This window comes from Condylostylus longicornis, unplaced genomic scaffold (assembly GCF_029603195.1).
Source record: "Condylostylus longicornis isolate FDR11 unplaced genomic scaffold, ASM2960319v2 ptg000003l, whole genome shotgun sequence".
Classification (NCBI taxonomy): Eukaryota; Metazoa; Arthropoda; class Insecta; order Diptera; family Dolichopodidae; genus Condylostylus; species Condylostylus longicornis.
The window spans coordinates 880583-906751 of NW_026577972.1; the positions used below are offsets into that span (position 1 = coordinate 880583).

A 26169-nucleotide genomic window follows, 5' to 3' on the forward strand; every position below is an offset into this window, starting at 1 on the left:
CTAGATCTTGAACAGTTTAGAAGTCTTGTAAGACAACAGACGGAATAAAACAAATATGCTATATATGTTTTCTGATCTTCCTTCCATATTTCATCTTGCTTTAATTAATATTTTTGATTATAGTTTATATAAAATGTAAATAATAAATTAAAATGGAAAAAAATAAAAAAAAAATATAACAAGAAAAAACAAATTATATAAACGCTATATAATAAACAACCAAAGTATCTTCTAACATAAGATTAGAATTTCTTCTAAAATATTAAGAAAATACATTGAAAAAACGAAAATTGATAGCTACATAAGAAATAAACAAAGGAAAGTATAACAAGTAAATATGTAAACACAATTATATTGAAAATAAATAAAGTTGGGTCAAACCAATGGTTTGTATTGTAGCACTTTTCCCTTCAAGAAGTGAAAATACTGCTTCTAAAAACAATCTAGGTGTACCTATTACACTACAAAAATTACTTTTATTCATATACGAAACCATTTCATAAAAGATTGCATATATTTAGGATGAGCGATTTATGCAGTCTTTGAAATAAACAAAAATAAATTTAAATAGGTGTTAACGTAATGCTCGATTTTAAGGGTTAATTGCGTGAGTTAAGAAAAATAATTATATTTTTAATGTCATGAAATTTACCGTTAGTTTTCTGCGTTTATAGAAACTTGAAGAAGACTTTCACAACCTATGGTCTGTAAGAAAAACGACATAAAAAATTTGGAAAAAAACTGATTTTAAATAACGGTAAATTTTAATGGGTATTTTGTTTTTTAAAATTCAAATATAGTACGCCGTGGTAAAAGGCAGCCACCATTTTTCTGCGTTTACAAAATTTGAAAACAGCTTATGGTTTCACTGCAATAAATGTTTAAAACATACCATTTTTAGGGTTTTAGGGGCGTATAACTTTTAGAAGGGGAGAGATACGTAAAAATTTTGTACTACGGAAATAAATTTCAAGTAAAGATCTATGCACATATATCAGCTTTCTATCTTAAAGGGTGTAGGAGTTTTGTAAACATGTCCACGGACGGACAGGCGGGCGAACGGATGGACAGACGGGCGGACGGACGGACAGAGTGAAAATAATAAGCACTTTTTTCAAAAATTTTTAGAAAAGTGCTTAAAAAGACAAAACATACAAAAAATATACAAAAAATATAAAAAATGAATTGAATATTTATAAAAAAAAAACTAATATTTTTTATTATACAATACCTATACATTTATATTAAGAAAAACGTTATACGTATATTTATATTATATTTATATTATTTAAAATATACAAAAATTTAATTTTATATAACTATAAATATAAAACAAATTTAAATTTTATAAATAAAACGAATAGAAATTATGGGTTGAAATCCTAAATGTGAATCAAATATATAAAAAGTTTAATTTATTCAATATCTAAAAACAAATTGTATGTATATATACATGTACTATACAATAAATCAATTATTTTTTTAAGATCTGGTTTTCATTGAGACACCCTTATACAAATCATACGATACTACAAATAAAATCATTATATGAACATAAATTTTAACTTCACTTTTTTGTACTACAAAATGTTTTATTGAATAATATTACAACATGTTTAATTAAAATATATTTTAAACATGTTAGAGATTAAATATTTTAAATATGAGTTAATTAAAATATTAAAATGTATAAATTAAATAACTACATACAACACGTATAACTTAATATGTATATCATATAAACATATTTTATTACTAATTATAACACGTTTCATTCATGTACATTACACGAATGGAATTAATATATAAAAACTTTGTTTTAAACATTAACATATTTTTACGGTGCAAAATTTTCAATATTGCATATATGAAAAAGCAAAAATCTATTTCAATTTATTTTCTACTTTTTTTTAATTATTTGAAATATTCACTTTACTAGCTTTAACAAAAGTTTAATTTGAAATGATAACAATAGTATAAATGCATATTTAATATTATATAGTTCACAAAATTTATTGTTATATGCACCATTGAGAATTAAATTGTATATTTTATTTAAAAAAAAGTTATTATCCACAACAATTAAATTAATGTTATTTAAAACATCAATTGAAACAAAAAAAAAAAAACAATATTATTGAATAAGTCAATTCACAATATTCGATATATATAAAAAAAGTCACAATATCAAAAATATATTTGAAATATTAATCTGTTAATTTTTTTTATAGATTGTGTGATAAATTCAATGTTGATCACACAATATATAAAAATTAATTGATTGTATGTTAATGTTGAAATATATTTAAAATTTTAAAGGATTAATTTTTTTTTTTTTTTAGTTTACTAAGAAATCCCAAATTATATATTTCTCTGTTTCACGCAGCTATTAATTGTAATATCGTATATAATAATTGATAACTATTCACTATTAAATTCTGAATATTCTTTTCTCTGTTACTTTAATTCTAATTTGTTTAGTTCTATTCTAATATTATAGTCAAAGGATGCGATCAACAGTACAGTGTACGTTATGTAATAATATATGTAAGTTTAGATAACATAAGGAAAAAAACTGAATTTAATTATAGAATCATAAAATGTTCTTTTAATTTTTATTGCTACATTTTTGAATAAATTTGTATGAATTCTTTCTTTATTCTGATTTTTATTTGAATCTTCCACTTATATTCAATTTTTTTCTATTCCAAATATTGTCAAATTACCTGACAGGTAAATTAATTTATTCTTTATTTTTCAATTGAAATGAATATAGAGGAAAGAGCCAATATTGAGATATATCTCGAATATGTTGATAAACGCTGACATCCAAAATGCAGTATTAATGGAGTACATTATATTGCACATTGTATACACTGTATTTGTGATTCATATTTTAGAATAAAAAATTTATACAATGTAAACAAAATCCAAATTGCTGAAAATGGGTTTTAATTATACCCAGTTTTAGCAATTTAGATCAGAAAGAAAGAAAAAGAGAAAGCAAAAATACTAAAACTACAGTAGTTGAACTGAAAAACACTTCATCGCATTTTGGATGTCAAGCAAGTTTGACAATAAAATACAATTATTAAATTATACGATCCTAGATTCTCACTGGTAAGAAAACAACTTTTTATACAAATAAAACAAATTAATTTTTTTTCATAAAATATGACAAGAAAAAGCGAGAGAAATAAATAAATAAAGAAATTAATATAAAAAAATAAATGAATAAAAAACCAATTTTGACAGGTTTATTATATTCTGATTAACAGAGAGTTTTCACTTTCAAAAATTAAAAAAAATTCTAAGCTTAAAAATTTTAAGAAAAAAGAAACTTAATAAGATCGCTTTATTAAATATCATTTTCAAATAACAGCAATAAAATATAGTTAAGTTCATGTTGGTAGATTTTAAAACTAAATTCTACTTTTATTAACGCTTTTCTAAAACAGATTATTAAAAAGTGAAGAAAACATCTCTACTTTTAAGAACAGTTGACAGCACTGCATAAATGACAATTAATTTTTGAAACTAAATAATGCTTTTAAAATTCATTAGAAACAATTCAATCTTTTAACAGTTATAACTTTTCAATTTAAATTTTTTTGTTATGTCAGTTTCCGATTATTTGCAGCATAAAATTTCATATGCTGATAATATGAGAATTGATATAAATAAATAAAATTCTTATTATTTATCGCCCGCGTTTTATTAACCAGTCATTGTGATACACTTACGCGTTATATAATAAACCTGTTTTTTGATAAAATTATATACATACATTTTCATTACTATTTATATATGATATACAAATATATATATAAATATATAAAGTAATCTAATTTTATTATATTATATATAGAGAAATAACTAAAATTCCAGGTAAAGTGAAAGCTGTGAAATAAAATGTGATCCATTTTTTTGGTTTTCTTGGCAATTTAGTAATTAATTTATTTTTATTAATTCCACATGTTTCATTTTGTTTCCATTTAAAAAAATTCATTTGATTTTTTTTTTTTTAATTTTATTTTTATTAAAAATATTTATTTTAATGAGATTTTAATTGGAAATTATTAAATATTTCGTTTTATTTTATATGCACATCATATTGTCATTCAGAAAAAAAAAATACAATAAAAAAAAAAGAAAACACAAATTTTTTTTAATTTTTTTGTTATTACTTTTGATTTTTTTACTCTTAAATACACACATTTCAAGCAGTCTCACTCAAGATAATCCTTCTTTCATATATAATATGTAATTATAAATTTTCCAAAAGACTTGTTCTGTTAGTTGCCCAACTTGAAGTGATGAGATATTATTGAAGATTACGGTTTTCATTATAGAATCTCAAATTTCAAAAATAATTTTATCCGGAAAATTACTAAATTTTTAAAGAACAACCTATCACGTGAAGTGATGCGACTAGCAGGATGTGGGTGATAATTTTTTGGTTATTTGAATTATTTCACATAATTACAATACTTTCATTTCATAATTACAATACTTTCATTTTAATTATCATAATTACGAAAGTATTTCTCAAGGATGTGTTGTAGGGCATGCCTCACACTCAGGCAGCACGGGGGCAAAATAGATCCTTATACGCGGTCACGATGCATTTTTATCCGGATTTTAAAAATTTCCAATTTACAATAAAAAGCACTCTTTATATACTTTTTAGTTCATTGTTTTTATTGGAAAACAGTAGTGTATATGTATATAAAAAGTGTTTTTTAAACATCTTTAGGTACAAATTCGTACCGCCCCTGATGTAATAATGTCACCCGTATAATTGCATAGATAATTTGTAATATGTAATGAAATAGTTAATATTAACATTACATATGGTATAGCGCCATATGATTACATATGGCGCATAGCAACTCGGAATTATGGACCTTTATTTTCGCACAATTTTATTGTATTGACATTGAACTGACAATTTTAATTTGGCAATTCTTTATTTTGAGGTAAAGCCTTTGTGAGATTTTTAGCTTTATTGTTTTTGTAAGATTTTTAGAGAGTAAAAAGGATATAGAAAAAAGCATGCTATTCCCTTTATCTAATATCTATGCTATTCCCATGCTTGAAATCATTTTGAAATCCTCACTGATTTTTTTTTTAAATTCATATTCCAGAACATTACATTATTCAAACAACATACAAATTTATTCGAAAATATCGTAAGTGTTGAGTTAAATTTTTTGTACTGCTGCTCGTGTGTGTATGTAAGCTTCCGAAAAAATCTATAATATTTTATGCATTAAAAAATAATATGGTTCATTTTATGGAAATTTGCAGAAAAAAGAACTATATTTATTTGTTTGTTTATCTATAGTAACAAACAATATTTAAAAATTGATAAAATTCAAGTTAATAAGTTTACTTTGTAAAAACAGGTTATTTATTGTTGAACTAAATCATGTGCCCCCAGGTTCGTAACGTCATATGTCGAATCGTCATAATACAAGTGTTGCTTGAGTGTCACTGCCGATTTACATTTTTTACCACATTACATTTTTTACCATATTTACGGAACGGATTGATGGAATTTCTTGAAATTTGATATTAGAGTTCTGCTGGCTAATATTAACTGGTGAACTTTTCAGAAAATTCGGGTGGCACAAAGCGAAACTCTACTATGAGTCAAATTTACATTTTTCTAGGTATGTTAGCTGGAAGCTTGCTAACTTCCTTAAAATTGAAAGGAAGTGTTCAAGCTATATTTTCATAATCTTCTGTAATAGTTTCACTAAACTAGGCAATATACACTGCGGTCGGTTATGTGCTAACCACATTAGATTTTTTTTAATTGAAAACAAATTATAGAAATATTATAAAAAAATCTGATCATTTGATTTGATGTCATCAAAATCGGTTCAGCCGAACTTGAGATACACGCGTGCACACACAGCCAGACAGATCGACATACCGAAAGGTTGCTGAAAATAGTTTACTTACACTTCCCTACCATGGACAAGTGCGTTCCCACCGAAAACTCGATATGCAAAATTTGTTGCCATCACATAACCAACCTATTGTATACACAATGTGGTCAGTAAATATAGACTAAAAAACTCAGAGAGTTTTTAAACCCTTTTCTTTTCCTCAAGTTCTATACTGATTTAGATTTTCGAACAAATGTTTACATACTTAATTTGCATATTTCCATATATATTAATAGCGATTGAGTCCATATTATCAAATATAATTTATTTAGAAAATTTTATTATTTATTAATTTTTTTTTTATTTTTAATCATTTCAAAGAATAGCTTGAAATTTCAATAATAATTTAAAAGAAAAGTGTTATACAGATTCATACCTACACAAGTATAGTTGTTATATACGTGCATTTTTTTTCATTTACATAGGAAATTATATAAAAAGTGAGACAAATTTTAAGAAAAAATAATATTTCATTTGTAATTTTTATAAACATATATATTATACTCATAAAAGTTAAATTATTTTATGGAGAGGGAGGTGGGGGATTTCTTTCATTGTAGTTGTAATAGCAATTCATTTGACTTGTATAACAGTTATATAACAGTTAGTTATCAGTAAACAATAGGAATAATAAACATTCATAGAATTAAAATTTTTGTGATAGGTAGAACATTTTAATTTTTAAATTAGTTTGTGATGGTGAGGAAGGACATGGGAAAAAGTAACGAAAGGATATTAAAAAAAAAAAACAAAAAACAAACAGAGACGTATTGATTTTTTTGAGAAAGACGTAAAAAAAATTTTTTTTTGCTTTCTAACTTTTTTATACATTATTTAGAACAATTAATCAAAATGTAGGGAAGTGGTTTAAAGTATAAAAAAAAACAAATCGAGTTGAATCTAAACATATATATATAAATATATATATATATAAATATATATATATATATATATACAAATGCATATGTATATAGAAAAACTTACAAACTTCTTCTTCATCGGAGGGTTTATAAAACGATAGACCAAGTGAAACTAAAGCAGCTACTTCTAATATAATTAGTGTTACATCCTGGAGAGCCTCCCAGACTAGTGTCAAAAATGTTTTTGGTGGTTTCGGTGGTATTACGTTTGAACCAAATGTTTCTCGTCTGTGTTCAATATCACCCCTACTTCCAGACAATCCTTAATAAAAAATTAAAATAAAGAAATATTTTAAATAGTATGAAATGATATTCTTATACAATATTAAAATTAATCTGTAATTATAGAATACATATCTAGATATATAGATATTGTAAATGTTACATGTTTGCGGGTAATATAACTTGTTTTACAGTTAGCTATTTATTTATACTAGTTACTAAGTAACATAATATTTACCGCGATTTTATAAATTATTATGATCTTTATTTCTTAATTATTTTTAAAATTGTATGATCATATTTTAAAATTACATTCTTGTGTGTAATTAGAATCGAACTGCTAAGAATAGCATTAGTTTTATAATAAATTGTAACTCAGCACGAATATTATTGCATTATAAAAATATTGAAGGAAGGAAATTTCTAAATAAGCTAAAGAATATTTATAATATTTCAAATTTGTAAAAATTATTAAATAAACGAAATAAACGCGCAATCATTGCAAAATTGAACTTTTACATTCATAAATATGTATATAAATATTCACACATATATATAATTCATTTTTCTGTGACATTCTGAGAGGTTAATTTGACATTTGATTTTGTAGTAAATGTCAAATATTTCAAAACAGAACTAGAGCAGTTATTTATAAGTAACACCCGCCTTTGTTATTTCAAATTTGGCAATGATCTCTTGGCGAGACAAAGTTGTACATAAAAAATGTTTTAATGTTCTACATAACCTCCATATAACAAACATCTCCACTTAACGAGCAATTTTGTTCGACGACAGTATCATTTAAAAACTTTGGGATTATGTCTGTTCGTTATATGAAGATTCCATTCTATATGTGTAAATGTAGCTGTGCTAATCAAACTTCCTTAAAGCTTTACCGCGACAATACTTAATAATAATATACAATATAACATGCACATCCATATAAGTTTAATCGTTATAAATTCAAAAAAAAAAATTACCTTCATTTGGCGATGTGTACAATTTTTTACATAAATCAAGGACACCTCCAAATTCATTTACTTTTGCTATACCCTCCCTACCCCGGTGCTCCATGAGCTCTCGTAATTGCTTAAGTGAGATCCCATATTGCGCCGGTCTTCCATCTATTGTGGCCATTTGTTATGAGTATATCTATAAAAATGCAAAATTATTTTTGTAATTAGTAAATTATTTTAACATTTATTTACAATACTTATATTTATATTTACTTTTAAGAATTTGTTCAAACAATTCTTAAAAATATTGGATGAATGGTATTTAAACAATGGTTATCTCTTTAACATATAGTCTGTCAAAATAAAGCATATTAATATATGCACAAATAATACAAACAAAAAAATTATAGAAAAACAAGTAAAATTTATAAGAAGAGCTTTTCGACATACATGGTTCATAAGATGAAACGATATACCAAAAAGCCAATTAAACCTTTATATAGCAAATACTCTTATTAAGAAAAATCCTATACAAGTAAGGTCTTCAAAACTACTTTTTCTCATTCGGTCAAAAATCTATTCCGGCACATTTTATTAAAAATTATATAGATAAAACATTAAATACAACAGAAAGGGTCCAGTTTGAGGAGAAAAATTTTTCTGTTTTGATTCGTTCCTTTGACTATACGACATTCATATGTTATTCTGCAGTTGTATAATGAATTTTCTTTATTTATTTCCATAAGAAATTTAATATGTACATGTTTATAGAACCAAAAATTTAGCGTTTCAATGAACATGTTTACCAAAAACTAATATTTTTACGGGGAAAAAAAGAAAAAGGTTGGACAGGATTTCAGATCAGAAATTTTTACTATATCTTATAAAATTAGGTATAACATTAGGTAACGGTAATGAGCACTCTTTGATGTATAAATGAAAATCTTGAGAATGTATACGTATATGTAATGTACAATTTGATTTTATGAATAAACTCTTAAAATAAGATACCTCGGAGTAATAGGGTCTACAAAAGAGAAACTCATTAAAAAATCATTAACTAATCCATTTATTTTTATGACGTTAATATATATTCAAAAAATAGTCTTTTGTTTAATAAAAAAATAATTAATAAAAGTTATTTAACTTTAAAAAAAAAAATTAAAAAATAGGCCTTGTTTAACTTAGTGTGTTTAATAAGGCGTATATTTTCTCGTTCTACGAGTACATAAAATAAAGTTCGGTCAAACCAATGGTTTGTATTGTAGCACTTTTCCATTCAACAAGTGAATATACTGCTTTGAAAAACAATCGATGTATATCTACCACACTATTAAAATTATTTTCACTCATATACGAAACTATTTCTAGGATTGCATATATTTAGGATGAATGATTTATGCAGTCGAAATAAATAATTCATTTCGAAAAAATAAATTTAAAGCAGGGTTAACATAATGCTCGATTTTAAGGGTTGATTGTGTGAGTTAAGAAAAATAATTATATTTTTTAATGTCATGGAATTTACCGTTAGCTTTTTGCGTTTATAGAAATTTGAAAAATCTTGCGGTTTCGAAAATATAAGGCGTCAAAAATTCAAATTTTACAAATTTCAAGAAGCGATAACTTGAGAGGGAGTGGAGATTAAAAAAAAATTTCTTCTAACGAAATAAAGTATTTAATAATATCCAAAAGCTTCTAAAATTTCCTACAACCTGGGGTCTAGGGGGTCTAGAAGAAAAAAGACATCAAAAATTTGTAAAAAACGGATTTTATGTAACGGTAAATTTTACAGCCATTTTGTTTTTTAAAGCTTAACTATAGTATGTCATGATAAGAGAAGTAAGCCACTGCCTTTCTGCGTTTGCAAAATTTGAAAAATGCTTATGGTTTTACTGCAATAAATAGTTAAACAATGGTATTTTTAGGGTTTTGGGGAGTACAACTTCTAGAGGGGGGCAGATAGATAAAAATCTTCTTCTATAGAAATATGTTTCTAGTAAAGATCTATGTACACATAAAATTTCGGCTTTCTATCTTCAAAGGTGTAGAAATTTTGTAGACATGTCCACGGAAGGACGAACGGACGACAGAGTGACACTAATAAGAATTTTTTTTCAAAAATTTTTTGGAAAAGTGCTAAAAAGTAAAATTATAGACACTAAACATAAGACAAATTTCAAAGTTAGAATGATTTTGTACTTTTGAAATCGTATTTTTTAATATTTTTTTATTCTTAGACAACATTTCAAATTCAAAAAGTTAATGAAGTTAATAACGCCTATAGGAAAATTTTTAATAGGCCTTATTAAAAAAAGTTTAAAAAATTGCACTTTTACGCCTTATTTTAGGAACTTTCTCAGACATTATTTTATAATTGAGAAAAAAATGAGTAATGTATGCATTGAAAGAGCATGTATGGGCCTATAAATTACTAAGTAAGAGAAAATATTTTGTTTCGTTTTTGTTTGTTTTTCGATGTTTAGGCTACATTATCCCGACCTACCTTATAACAATTATGTGGAAAATTTTCGTATATTTTCAGCATTTTCAATTTTTATAAACTGTATTCATAAACTATATATGTACATATATATGTACATATATATATACATTCTAAAATATGCTAAAAAATCTTACTGTTTTTTCTCTTTTAAAGTACTTGTTTTAATTTTAAATTTAATAAAATAAAATTACTAAATTTTGTAATTTATGTAGGTATAGAAATCTAATAATTTTTAATGAAAAATGTAAATAAGAAATAACAAGGAATAATTTTTTTCTATTTTTGTTTCTTTTTAATTTTTCGCAGACGCCATGCCATGATGTACGCACGTATAACAGCTTTTATGTATCCAAAATTTTCATTTATTTTTTACAATGCCTACACATGTACTCGCATTATAAATATACAAAAATATTTTACCGACCGCATTGTATACAATAAGGTAGGTGATGTGATGGTAACAAATTTTGCATATCCACTTTTCGGTGGAAACGCACTTCTCCATAGAAGGAAAGTGTAAATAAATTAAAGACGCATGTATCTCAAGTTTTGCTGATTTTGATGAAATTTTGTATGTGTTTATTTTGGCTATGGCATAGATTGATCAACTTTTGGGATATATCAGGTCTTGGAAACTGAACCTGTTTGCGTGTCGATTTTACATTTTTGCTTATATCTCTTTATATAATAATCAACAAATTCAATATTTAAGTTCTAGGTGTTAAAGCAATGAATCTATAAATTTTTTGGAAAGATCAGGGTTTGGAAACTGATCTGGGGGCCGATTTTACATTTTTACCATATCTGCGAAACGAATTGATGGAATTTTTTGAAATTTGAATTTTGAACTCTGGTTATTCCTAAACCTATTCCGAACCGAAACTAGTTGGTGAACTTTTTAGAGAATTCAGTATATTATAACTAAAAGTTTACTAGCTTCCTTAAAATGATAGGAAGTGTTCAAAATGCATTTTTATAATCTTCTGCAACACTTACCCTAAACAAGGCAATATATATTACGATCGATTATGTGCTGACCACATCAGATATTTTGTATTGAGCTACGACTGTTAAACGAATGGTTAACACAAAAAATATATTGAATGAACTTGCTTCACGAAAGTGTTTCACAAGATTGTGAAAATATCTTAATTGAGAAATATATATTTTTAAAATTTTAAAAGAAAGCTAAGTAATCTTTTATTGATATAAAATGAAAGATTAAAATCAATGTATCTCAACAGTTTACACTAAACAGAACCCCAACTGAGGATTTAATATGATTCACCTATCTTGGTAGCATCATTACTACAAGTGAGGAAGCTGAAGAAGACATAGTACTCCTCAGAAAATGGCGTACTCATCAATAGAATCCTACGAACTCAATGCAAGATCTTCTGGCCTAGAGGAATTAGAACAATGACCTGTAGGCACTAGGCAACGAAGAGCCAGTAAATATGAACAAATAATCTAAATTTGATCTAATGGTAATGCTGATTCGTTAACATTTGTCAAAAGGAGACTCTAAAATATATGTAAATATTTTCTTAAAAAAAAATATCTAAAATGTAATAACATCTCACAACGTAAAAACCTATTGTTAACACTTATTGTGGTGTATGTTTATCAATTGACTTAATGTTTGAACTTAACTCAGATGCAAAATTTTCATCACAACAATCGGTTAGTTGAGGAGAAATTGAAATATACGAATTTGTACACTCACAGGTTTTTACACAAAATATTTTATACATACGTTTCTCCATATTATACCGAAATGTAGTTTATTTTAAAGCTTAATAGGCTAAATTTTATACAAACACAATACCTCCCTTTTATTGCGATTGATAAAAATAGAGAGTGAACCAGAGATGAGAGATATTTGAAACATAAAATAAAGTCGAATATCACTTTATAACACGGAAACTAAAAATATATTTCCGTCACATGCTTTGAAGTCACTTGTTTTTTTTTTTGTTTTTTTTTTTGTCATTTTTTTTTTTAATTTCGTTTTATTTATAATATACTTTTTAAATTTAGTTAAAATTTTATTAATATATGTACAAAAAATTTGAAACAAAAGCTGTACATGGTACGCTAGTTAAATTCTGGGATTGGCGATTAGCAACTGAAAAAAAATATTATTTTTTTTGTGTTTTTATTTAATTAAAATATTCATTTTCATAAGTAAGGACTAAATTTTTTGAATCTAATCAAAAGCAATTCAAACTCATTCTTAAACCGATTCACAACTGGATTTCCAAAACATTTTTAAATTATTTCAATTTTACATCAAAATGAATGTACAGAATTAATTTTTATTTGAATGGAAATTATAAAATCAATCAACATTTTACTAAATCAAATAAACAAAAAGGCTAACTCAGACATTATTCATATAATGCCTGAAGAAAGGGGTTACATTTTGCAGACTTGATGACATTAGATGGTGTAATATCAAAATCAAAATGAATTGTCAAGATCATAATTTTTCAATATCGGAATTTCACAAATTCTGTGCTACTTACTCTATAAATTTTATTACCAATACTTTTAATACTATCTACTAAGATCAAGAGAGAAACCATTGGCAAAATTTTCAAAATAGAAAATAAAATTGTCATGAAATTTTTCGAGTGAATTTCATTTGTGTTTTTTACTTCTATTACTCGTATTACCGAAAAATTCTGGAAAACATTGTTATTTTCATAAAAAAAAAAAACTAATTTTTGAGTACATATTTTTATTGGGGTAAATAAACTAATGCTATTTATAATATTATCTGATTATAATGTACAGCAATCCCCCCTATAATGCGATAGATTCCTTTCACGTTATAGGAAAACGCGTTGTAGGAGTATTCTCGTATAACGCCTTCATATGACCCCGTATAACGCGTTATGTACAAATAATTCGCGTTTAACTTTTCTCGTTAAAGGGGTTTTAAAATCGAATCTTAAGGAAAAACTATGTTATGAACGAAATATGTATGTGCGTTTTATTAAAATGAAACTAGAAACATTTCAAATAAAAAACTTATGCATATGTAACTAAAAACGGTTAATTTCAGATAAATTACATAAATCCAACAACAGTTTTATTACATGTTTATTCGCTGTTGGAGCTATCTGAAATAATGTTCCACCGATATCTTTTTTTAATAGAAATCCCCATGTTATATGGGGGAAAACACACGTTATACGAGGGTGTGAAATCGCGTAGTATGAAAATGCGCTATAATAATACTGTGTTATAGAGGGAATTACCGTATTAACTTGGTATAACCTACTAGGAGTTACAGATTTTAATCCCCTGACGATGCAGTTAACTCACAATCGATTTTCATATTCGATTTTTGTGTCGTTGTAGAGATTTTAGAGTAAACACCGTTACAACGCGACAACTTGGTAAGACAGCGATTCTTAAAAATGAATTTTAATTTAGGTTTTTTTTTTACTTTTGTCTATCCACATGCTCATTCAAAATTCGATCGGTGTCCTTCGCACATATGAAGTTCTGAAGGCTATATGAAAAATATACATTGAATTAATTCACACTCAATTTAATTAATTAGAAACACCTTTTTTCTCACTTAGACATAACTTAAATCAATCTTTCTATAGAACCAAAGAATCAACCAAAAACTTATAAAAATAGAAACTCTTTGTATAAGAGTGCGAAGATTTTTTGATTTGTCTATGTCTGTAGTGTAAAATTTTTTTTCTAATACATACATAGATACATAAAAATGTAAATTAAATTTTTCTTTATAAATATTTAATAATTATTTTCATTTTTAAGTATATGAGGTTTTTATTTTTTTATTTATAAGAATAGAAATTGTTTTTTTAGTTAATATAGAAAAAAAAGGAATAAAAATAATTTTTTGTTTTATTTTAGTTCTTCTCTTCTCTCGCGCTTTTCTTTTCCTTCTTTTACTTATTTGTTTTATATTATTTTTGTATCTCATTTCTATAGTTTATACTTAACAAGGCTGTAGAAAATGTCTTATTCAAATAATTTTTAAAATAATGCCCCAATACAAATCTTTGAATTTCAATAGTTAACAATGTTCTCTTCATTTATAATATGATCAAAAATGTTTGGTAAATTTTTAAAATAATATGCAATATTCCCGTACTTTATCAAGAGTTTCAACTGTACAATTGGCATTATATAAGTTTATCAAAATTTTTAAAAACAATTTTGCTGAAATCATCAAAATTCAATGGACTTAGATCATTCAAAAAATATCTAAACAATATTTTCAAAAATATTTGATTCTGGTTTTTTTATTTTCGAACTATCAGTGAAAATTTATTAATTTTCATCACATATTATACATATACATGTATGATTAAAATCAGGTCAAAAGTTTATGCGTGTATGATTTATTGAGTACCTCCACTTTTTTTATAGTATGCCATGCATTCCAGTATGAAATTTGTGATGTAAATGAACTTGAAATTAAGAAATTTAAATTTAACGAGAAAACAATAGACTTGGACGTGTCAACTCTGTGATACTCGTACGGATTTGTTATCCTATGTGCAAGTAAATATGTCATAGCTGACTATGGGACATACTGTGATTTTAAGTTGCCGTATTACCAAAATTTCAGTACTGCGTTTTCAATATTTTCTAAGACATGGCCAAACAACTGTTGAAGTTGTACGGCAGCTACCACAAGAAGTCAAGAAATATCAACGATTTTTATCACACAAAACAGCCCTAAAAAGTAATACATTTGTTTTCGCTAGATTTCTATATTAATATTCCAATAATTTTTGAGATAATGCCAAATAGCTTTTGGAATTGCATGGAAGATCCTAGAAGGAGCCAAGCAATTTCAACTAACACACTGGCCTACTTATATATATATGCTTGTGCGAAGTTTAAATACCACAACTTTTATAGTTTCTGAGATATAGCCAAAATCAATTAGCTTTTGAGTTATAGTTGGAACGGACGGAAGAGCGATCGAACGGACGGACGGACTGACGGGCGTACAGATGGACAGACAAAGCTAAATCTACCCAGAATTCGACGCTGATCAAAAACATGTACTTGAGTCTATATCTCAGACTATTATTCCTTAGCGTTACAAACGGTAAAGCAAATTTAGTACACTCTTCGAACATCCCAAGCCATTTATTTTGTTCAACGATGTTTGAAGGCTATTTGCCATATATTTGCAACTTGAGATTATTGAAGATCAATTGTAGTGTAAATCTTATCGCTTATATGGGTTGGTATAATGGGCATATTCGAAATTTATTCATTACATTAAAATGCTTTTATTTTTTTTAAATTGTTTCCTCGAAGTATTATGAATGTTATTACTAATGTGTGCGAGGGTGTTCATACACGGTTCAGGAAAATCATATTGAAAAAATTCTGTTTTAACAAATGTCCATAAAAGCTGCGAAGCCGTTGATCCTAAAGAAGTGTATTTTTCGAAATTTTTTAATTCATAAGCGTAATGTCAGACCTACCAATTGTGAGTAATAGTGCTAAAAGATGACATTTTAAGAATGAAAAACTTAATATCTCAAAAAAGTTCGTTATTCCGATCTTTGAAATTTAGCACTAATTTTGGAATAAAAGTTTTACTCATATTTGATCCTCTAACCAATAGTAAAGTGTTGCATTACTTTCTGAATAATCCTTTATATTCTTGTCCAGCCTAAAATTCTGTGTAGAAGCTGAATCATATTTTCTTTAACCCTTCAAAACTGCCCCTTATCTCAACGTTCGAATTCCCTTCTCCCTAGCCACAAACATTTGTTTATCTAAAAAAAAATCAAGAAATCACTCCACCCAAGACCTTAACGACTAGTACACTATGTATACTAACACTAGTATACTTATTCTCCATGCTAGAGAAGTGCAAAAAAAAAATATATTTATAGCGAAATGTCAATCTAAATATCTGTCTGCACACTCCTATATCTCAATTTCAATTTTATGAGTTGTTCTATGTTAACATTAAGTTTATTATTTAATGCAAAAAACAAAAATTGTTTAAAAATAGAGTTTGTGCTATAAATGAAATTAATATGAGTAAGACAAGTTGATTTTTTTCCTACAAATTTTAATTGATGTTCTAAAGTTGTTAAATTTTTTCTTTTACTAAATGGAACAAATAAGAATCATTAAAATTTACATTAAATCATTGTAATTATTTTTAATAATTTTAGCATATGCAGTATGAATTCAAATTTAATTATTATTTAAAATTATTTAACAAAGAAAAAATTTTTAAAAAAGTCGTAAAATTAAAATTAGTTTTAAAAATTGCAAAATCATAAAATTTTAATTGAAAACGTAATATACAATAGATTCACAGTTATAAAAGTCATGAATAGAACACAAATCAACATTCATTCAAAACATAATGTAAAAAAAAATCTGATGTGATCAGCACATATAACCGACAGCAATGTGTATTGTCTAGTTAAGTGAAAGTGTTACAGAATATCATAAAAATGCCTGTTAAATACTTCTTTCCAATTTTTAGAGCAATAGTAAGCTTATAATTAATATACCTAGAAAAATGTCAATTTTACTCTTAGTAGAGTTTCACTTTGTGCTACCCGAATTCCCTGAAATGCTCGCCAGTTAGTTTTGATAACAACCAGAACTAAAATATCAAATTTCAAGAAATTTCATCAATCCGTTCCGTAGATATGGTAAAAAATGCAAAATCGGCCTTCAGATCAGTTTCCGAGCCCTGTTCTTTCCAAAAATCGGTTCAGTTCAACTTGAGATATACGCGTGCACAAACAGTTAGACAGACCGACAGTGTGACAAAAATAGCTTATTTGCACTTCCTTGCCATGGAAAAGTGCGTTCCCACCGAAAACTCGATATGCGTAGGTAGATTATGTATACACAATGCGGTCGGTAATGAAATGCGTTCCATTTTAAAGCATACATACAGCATTCTGCATATTTATTAGGTAAAGTAATCTTTGATTTCTTTGTTTTCAGCAGTATTTTCTTTCCAACGATTAAAAATACTGCTTTTTAGAACAATTTACTAAATTACTAATATTATTTTCATTCATATTTCAATATTTCAAATATTGCACATTTAGGGAAGCAGAAAAAATTGAAAGAGATGTGCGTTAGCATTATGCTCGAATTTAAGGTTAATTGTGTCTTAACTGACTAAAGAAATTATATATAACTATATACTTATATATATATATATATATATATATATTAATATATATATATATTAATTAAATTAATTTATAAATTAATAAAAAAAACAGTAAAAATGTACAATTACTCCTTCGCTCAAATAGGCATTAGTAGGAACCAATAAGTTAATGTAAAATGAGCAAAAACTATTAACTAATTAAAAATTCAATATAAGTATGTTGTAAGAACATATTATATATAATATAAAATATATATATAATTATATGTATATTTTTTAACCTTTTCCGCATAAGGCTGGTGCATAATTATTGTAAACAACTATGAATCAGTTTCTGACGTCATTGAGTTTTACTAGGTAGGTGACGAATCTACCGTAAATTAAAATATAGTTAAACTATATCGTAATTCAATAATATGATTACGTATAATAAAATAATACAAAATAAGAGATTAAACAGCAAACAACACTAAAATTAAAAACATCAATAAGAGAAACTCATAATTAATAAATCTTTAAGTGTTTGAAAAAACACCAAAATTGTTTAAGACATTAAGTTTAAGTAATTTGGCAACAAGATGAAAAATCTTATTTTTTTTTTTAAGATAAAATAACCTTGCACCCGAGCAACCGAAATTCGTTGAAAAGGCAGCGTATTACCAATTGTACGAATATAAACATTGTTTCTAAATCTGGTGTAAAAATTATGCGAGTAGAGTATTATGGGATAGAAGAAATATTGGAATAACCCAATCTGCTAAGCACTTTAAATGCAAATAAAAGCTGCTGAAAGTTATACTCGTATATAATAGTTAAAGGTAAAATAAGATTAGAACATAATATATCGACTGTGCTATATCTAATTGGGAGACTAAATATATTTTATAAAATTTTGTTTTGTACTCAAAACACATACCCTCTCCGTATATTATGATTAGATCTTCAATAATATCATATGAAAATTTTTTTCACTTTTCTTTTCTTCCTTATTTTTTCCTTTTTTTTTTTGTTGGAATTATAAAACTACTAGTACTCGTAAAATGTTGTTCTTCTTAAAATCTTAAGATCTTAATGACGTAAATATTTACAATTTAAATTTTTTTTTATGATTTTTTGAAACTACGCTAATATTTTCAATTAAATTTCATTTAAATATTTTTATTTTTATTCCATACTTTTTTCCACATGTTCTTTTATTTTCATTTTTTTTTATTTTTTTGTACTAACCAAATTATTATAATACCGCAGAGTTTCATTTAATTATGACATAATTATAAAAAAAAAAGCCATCAAAATAAACAAAAAAAAAAAAAGATCATCATAAATGACATATCATAAAACATTTTATTCATGACTCCGAGAGAGCAGCTAGAATGTGTCATGACTAATGAATTTATTTTTATTTATCGCACTAAAAACAAAAAAAAAAAACTACTATTCTTTTAGTATTTATGGTAAAACATGTTACAATATATATTGTACATACATACATACACATATAAAAATAAATACAAATGTCGTTGATATTTATGTCATAGCCTATAATAAATAAAATTAGTAAGAGGCAAAAAAAAAAAATAAAATATTTAACTTATTATTTTCCAGTGTTAAATAAATAATATAGAAATGTCACAAGTTAATATACTTAATTTGGTTACCTTTTTAAACTTTTACCTTGTTAAATTTTTGGAAAAACAAGGGTTTAAATTTTAAATAAATCTAATCGTATTCTAATTAAATTTAAAAAAAAAAATGCGTAAAACTATTCCTTCTTTTTAGGAGTTTTTCAAAACAGAAATTTGAAAAAAAAACTGCTTATCACTGTCTGCTTTGAAAACTTCTACACCTTTGAAGATCGAAAGCTGATATATAAATAGATCTTTACTAAAAACTTATTTCCGTAGAAGAAAATTTTTCTCTATCATCTCCCCCGCCCACTCATAACACATGGCAATATAATGTAAATTTCCACTCACCCCTCACAGGTTGATCAACTTTTGAAATATATCACAGATCTCGTATATCATAGAAGGTGTAAAATTGTCCCGAATTAATACATTGCTTCTGGATTTTTAAGTAAATAAAGTGAATCTCTACTAAAAACCTAAAATTAAAATTAGCAAAAAAAAAAACACTATTTGCCTATTTATAGCTCATGTATTGCTAAAAAATTTGGAAGCCGAACTGCCCTTATATTTTGGGATTAATTTTGTATCGTATATTACCAACTTCATATAAAAACAGAGTTTTTATTTTTATAACACAATCTCATAGTTCATAGTATTGATAGAAAAATAATTTTTTTAAAAGCTCAATCATGTTATAAAAGCAAAATTTTGAACAATGCGAGGTTTTTTGCAATTGAATGTGCAAAAACGTGAATTTCAAAAATGGGTCTTATTAAGTTTTTTTGAAATTTTATTATTTAATTGTTAACCCCATAATTTTATAAATATATCTAGAAGCAAAATAAAATTTTATCTATATATCTAGAAGCTCTACAGGTTGTTATTTGGAAATAAGGGAACAGGAATATTGTGTACTTGTTATAGACTATATAACACCAGCACAAATGGTGTCTAAAGACGAGAGCTAATCTGAATAATATATAATGGAAAATAAAACGAACTCTAAACATATAACTCTAAGTAACAGTTTGAGTTACAATAGTTATATAAAGAAAAAGTTAAAGGAAATAATTACGCATATTTATTCCGATAGATGGCTTTATATTTTTTTTATGGGCAAAATACTATGTGTACAAAACTCTTGATATTTAAATGCATTTATATAGATTGACAATTTAATATATGTACGTTTAGCTAAGCCATATGTAACAACTCAATGATTTCTATATAGAACGACATTGTATAGAAAATATCTTCGAGAGAAAATATTGAAAAAATTATACAGAATAGTGCTGAACTGATGTTAAAGATTTCGAAACTCTTTAAAAAAAAATTTGAATCTAAAGTATTGTGATGTTATCAATTCTTTTTTTCTCCGTTATTATTAGATTACGGTTATATGCATAAGTGATTTATATCAGACTTATAATTTTCGAGTAATAGCATAATCCTCTACCACTTATTCGTATACAATTTTTACGTAACACGAACCTTTTATATACCTTTAAGAGAAATTCATTCATTTTACACGTATTAGTTCCACTATATATAAATACTTTCATAAAAGGCCATATAATAGCTAAAACAAAATATAAAATCAATGACCTAAATCATATTTTTATAATTTCAAAGACCGCACTATCAATTATAATAATTATAATTATTTACATGGATGATTATAATTGCAAGTACTGTGTTTTAAAATAAAAATCATGATAAAATTTTCTCATATATGTTTAGTCCATAACAATGCTCGAAGGTATGTGATACACCATTTCATTTTATAAATAAAAATTATATAGAATTGGAATTCAAATAATAAATTTTATATGCAACGTATGTACAACAGGTAAAACTGAAGCGCAGTGGCGACCGCTACCAATGAACATATCTCAATATACAAATAAAATTATTGATCACAGATATTCGTTAATTAACAGCAAATTAATGTTGATATTCGTTTATAATGAATACGTTCTCATCTTGTTCGGGCGCCACATGCTCCTCCATCTGGATGCAATGGGAGGTAAACCAAGCCAAATTGCTTTGACGTTGATAAAGCTAAACAGAGAACTTGTAATATCTTTTTAAGTTGTAATATTTTGAAATACGAATAGAATATATAACATTTGCTCTGTTACAGCGGTAGTTAAAGTATGATTAGAAATTTAAAACTGTTATAAAGTTTTATTAACGAAACTTTCTCAAAATTTAAATAGTCAGGTGTACGTCCAAAATTCATTCTACAAACTCTATTATAGAGGTATATATGGTTTTTAAGTCTAGATTTAATTTAGAAAAAGCTCACTGAATTTTAGCTTAATCAGAAACGTCTGGAAATTAATATCGTATTATTTGATACGATAGAGCTTTAATATCGTATTATTTGAAAACGGAAAACTGTTTAGAAAAAGAAGCGGTTCTATTTAATTCCAATTGTATGGTACCAATGATTAACTTTAGAAAGTAAATAACGAGACGAAAATAAATATTTCGGGCAAAATCTTTTTACTTTTATGATACACTAAAGTATTTAAAGGAGAGTATATTTTTTTCATTAAAGTAAAGAAAAACTTATAATAAATAAAATTATATTATTAAAAACAAAGTTCTCCATTTCTGTACTGATGTGGTTGAATATGTGTAAGACATTCTCACACAATATCATTTATAAACAATATTATGAATACCAATTACGTTTGGCATTAGTGTCATTAATTTGAGTTTTAATTGATAGTATAAGGGATTGTTAGTTTGCTGATAGATTGACGTGACCGGTGCAGTAAGTACACCACACCCCAATTAGTATAAATATGCCGTTGTGCTACCTCTACCCTGTGTTAATTTGTGAGCTTTTTTTTGTATTCTTAGATGTGGTTACTAATTTTTCCCATTTGCAAAATAAAATGATTGACATGATCGACTGACTGGTGACGTATTGGAAAAATATTAAAATTGTATTTGCCTTAAACTTAATAGATAAATTGTTTGTTTAATCGAGTGTGCAGAAAAATTAGATTATGATTCATATTCCAAACTAGAAACGATGACATCCAAATCATCTGAAAATTAAGTTTTATTAACGTATAGTTTATATAGTGATACCGCCAATACAAATTTATGTTTCCAAAAGTGTACACATTGTAAAAAAAATGCAAGATGAACATTTTGAATCAGTTGATGTTGTAAAAATATATCAATTAACAATTTAGATCATACAACTTTGTAAAGTTTGCGCTTCACTTACGATTCAAATGTGTAGGAGGATACTTCTCTCCCATGTCATGCCTTACTCATATTTGGAGAAATATTAGAAGCAGAACAGACTTTATTCAGATTTTTAATCTTAAAATTCGTAATAAGAATAAATTAGTTAAATTCTGACATAATTTTAACAGTCATAAATATTTACACGGGCTACCGTCGTACTTTATTATGTATAGTGAAAAACAGCACAATGCATAAATATCGTACACAAAATGATTTTTTTAAATTTTTCAAAGAAATATTCTCAAATTGTTTAATTTCTTTTTATACATGAAAGGTTTATATTAAGTTCGTAATAAGACCTTCAATTTCTTTTTAAATTGGCTACGAAAGACAAATAAAGACGGTTTTCGATTAACAATATTATAAGAACATATATGTCAAACGTGTGGTACACAGACGGGTCCAAAACGTAGTCGGGTGTGGCAATTATCTTGGGCAGGGTTTCTTCAGCGTTCAAGAATTGCCGTCTAATTCCCATAAATCACCAGTAATCATGGAATCTACCAAGACATTAAATTTCCTTTCAAATTGGCCCCGAAATGAATCAAAATGAAAAGAAAAATTCTCCTCTATTCCATACCGTTTTCAATTTATTGAACATTATGAGAATAGGTATGATGCAAAAAAACGTATTCAATTTAGTATTAAACAACTTTTCTTAATTACCACAGAAAATATTTTAAATACCTTGTGTTGTTTCCCATGTGTATACCAAACATAGAGGTAGGTAAGCAAGCAAGCAGGTTTTTTTTTGTTTTCTATTACTAAAAACTTTTAAAAAGTCAAAACAAAATAAAAATTAAATACAAAACAAACAAAATTCTTAATATGTAATGACTATAAATAAATTTTTCATTGATACTTTCAATCAAAATAGTAAAAAAAAAAAAAAATATAGAAAATAGCAATAAAAAATGAAATTCTTGTTATTATGCTTTGCGCACACACAAGACATTTTTTAATGTTTACTCACTTTTTAGTCTTACTAAAAAGTTTAATTCTTTTTTTTTCTGTTTTGAAAATTACATTTTCAAAAAAAAAACATTTTTCTTTAAAATTAAAAAAAAATATGCTTATTAGTTTCAATATGTTTTTTCGTTCGTTCGTCTGTTTCCCTCCTTATGTATTCATACAAAATTTATATATTAAAAAGCTAAAACTCTATGGAAAAATCATATTATATGTATGTACATCTTCGTTTATAACTTGAGTACTTCACTTGAAATCAATTTGAAACTCAAACTACCTTTTTATTATGTCAACTTTGAAAGTCCGCAAGTTACGTTTAGCTATTATACATTTCATTCAAATCATTGATAACATTTCAACTCAAGTATAAGCAAAAGTTTTTGATTGACTTGAGTGAAGCCGGCAACTTCAAGTCAAGTAACGTTTATATTGACGTTTATATTAAAGCTGCTATATAAACGGGGTAATATAGGATTTCATTTAAATAATATTCAATACAAAGTCATTCTATTTCCAACTCAGGTTTTGTTTCACCCTTTCAACTGACTTATACCCATAAGCCGATGAATCTGTTTAATATTTTTAAAAAAATTAAATAAAATTCATGAAATACCGATTTATATACACACATGTATATAAATACATTTATTCGTGTAAAACTTAATGTAATTTTTAAGTTAATTTCAAAAGCCTTGTAGAAGCAATAAATACTTTTTCTGTTCCAAGATCAGCGGATTCAATCTTTCATAAAGCGGACAATAAGAGCAAGTAAGAAACTCATTAAATTTTCTTAAAATCCCTGTATTTCGACACTCACAGTTCCGAATAAAAATTTTAACAATGTTCAATGTCCTAATGTTTATATGTCCAATCATTCTGTAATAAATCACACTGTATAAAAACAAACATAATGATAATTACATAAATTTTATATTTTAACCCTTAATGCTTTTACTACCGGCAACCGTATTATTGTAACTTTTGTTAACGTTAGAAGAGCATGTGAAATCATAAATCTGAACTATTCCTACCACAATATGTAAAATTGTTTTTTATTTTAACAATATACATACATCTCTTGAAAAAGAGTTAAACTGCTCAATTTAAAATGTAATTTTTAACTCCAATGTGAGTTTAAGTGAAATGTCCTACTTTATAGCAGTTTTTTTAAATAATTTCTATTCTCTTGAATACGAGTATTATTATTTTTTTCTTTTCAATTCATACCACTATTTATATATACATATATACATTTTTATAAATATTTATGCATCTATAATTTTAATTAATATATATTTATAGGGAAACTATTATAATCGAAAAAACTTTGCTTGGTTTGTGGTTAATTAAAAAAAATCATTTTTACCGTAATGGAAAATTTAAGCACATATCTAACCGTTATATTAAAAAAGATTTTTCAGCTTGCTAACGTTATAAGTATTTAATTTTTGGCTTATATATAACATAATATTAATAGTTATATGATTCTCAATTTAGTTATATGCTATTGGCTTTCAAATCATTTCAATTCTCATTGTTCCATTCTTCTTACTCTCTCTGAATATATCAAATATAGGGATATTCAGAATCATATAGGGTATGATAGGTTGTCCCCTTCAAAAATAAAGTAAATTAAATGTAACTAAACCTGTAAGCATTTTAGAAAAAAAAATGTGATTACTTTAAGACGAAAAAATTCTTCTCACTCAAAAATTTAATTATACAAATATCGTATATATGTAATCACTCATATTCTTCTCATTCGGCGAATAAAGTAATAAAATACGTCACGCCCTTTATAACTTTTGCACTTGAAAACTTAGTGAGCCAGTGTTTCATTAAAAAGATCTCGGTTACTACGTTAACAGTAGTACGCGTGGGTAGACATGGGGTAATGGCTTTTACCTTGCATCCTTAAAAAATGTTGTCTTGAACAATTTTTCAAAGATGAATTTAGTTAGGGAATCCCATTAAAGACGAAAAAAATACTAATTTTCAACCATTCCTTAGCAGTTTACAAGAGTATCTGAGGTTTTTTATACCTAATTATATCTAGATTTCAGGTAAAATGAAAAAAAAAGTGAGCAAAAAGTGAAATAAATTTCAGTGTGGGATAATCTTTAAAGTTTAAGTTTCTTAATTTCCTCATGCATTATATTCTTTACTAATTTTAAGTTGAAATTCATAATCGAGTTGAAATTCATACTAGGAAAAAAAAGTTAGCGAGAATCATTTTTTTGATAATAATTTTAAATGAATGTCAAAAATTTTAATAAAAATTTTAAATTACATTTTAAATATTAAATTAATTATTATTATTAACAATAATTAATATATATGAATAATTTTGTTCTCCTATAAAATTATATAACCATAAAAAAAATTTAAATTATATTAAAAAATTTCATTAATTTTTATAATAATAAAGGTCATTAACTACATTAAAATTTACTTCAATATTTTAAGTATGCTATGTGTGTATTTGATCACCCATAATCGTATAAAACAAAATGAAAAAAAAAAACAGAAAACAACATCAACAACGCACCAAATTGCACACCAAATTTACTATT

At 25.9% G+C, this 26169-nt stretch overlaps 1 protein-coding gene across 13 annotated transcripts in view; it reads right to left on the reverse strand.

The window, feature by feature from the left end:
• Nucleotides 1–26169, reverse strand: part of LOC129606370 (plasma membrane calcium-transporting ATPase 3) — a 198515-nt gene that overhangs the window by 119760 nt on the left and 52586 nt on the right. For all 13 annotated transcript variants that reach the window (XM_055516768.1, XM_055516760.1, XM_055516735.1 and 10 more), the window contains 2 exons: nt 8080–8251; nt 6942–7139 (listed from right to left, as the gene is read on the reverse strand). In XM_055516768.1, coding sequence (XP_055372743.1) covers nt 6942–7139; nt 8080–8236 — 355 coding nt within the window. In that variant the 5' untranslated portion in view covers nt 8237–8251. The remainder of the gene's footprint in view (nt 1–6941; nt 7140–8079; nt 8252–26169) is intronic.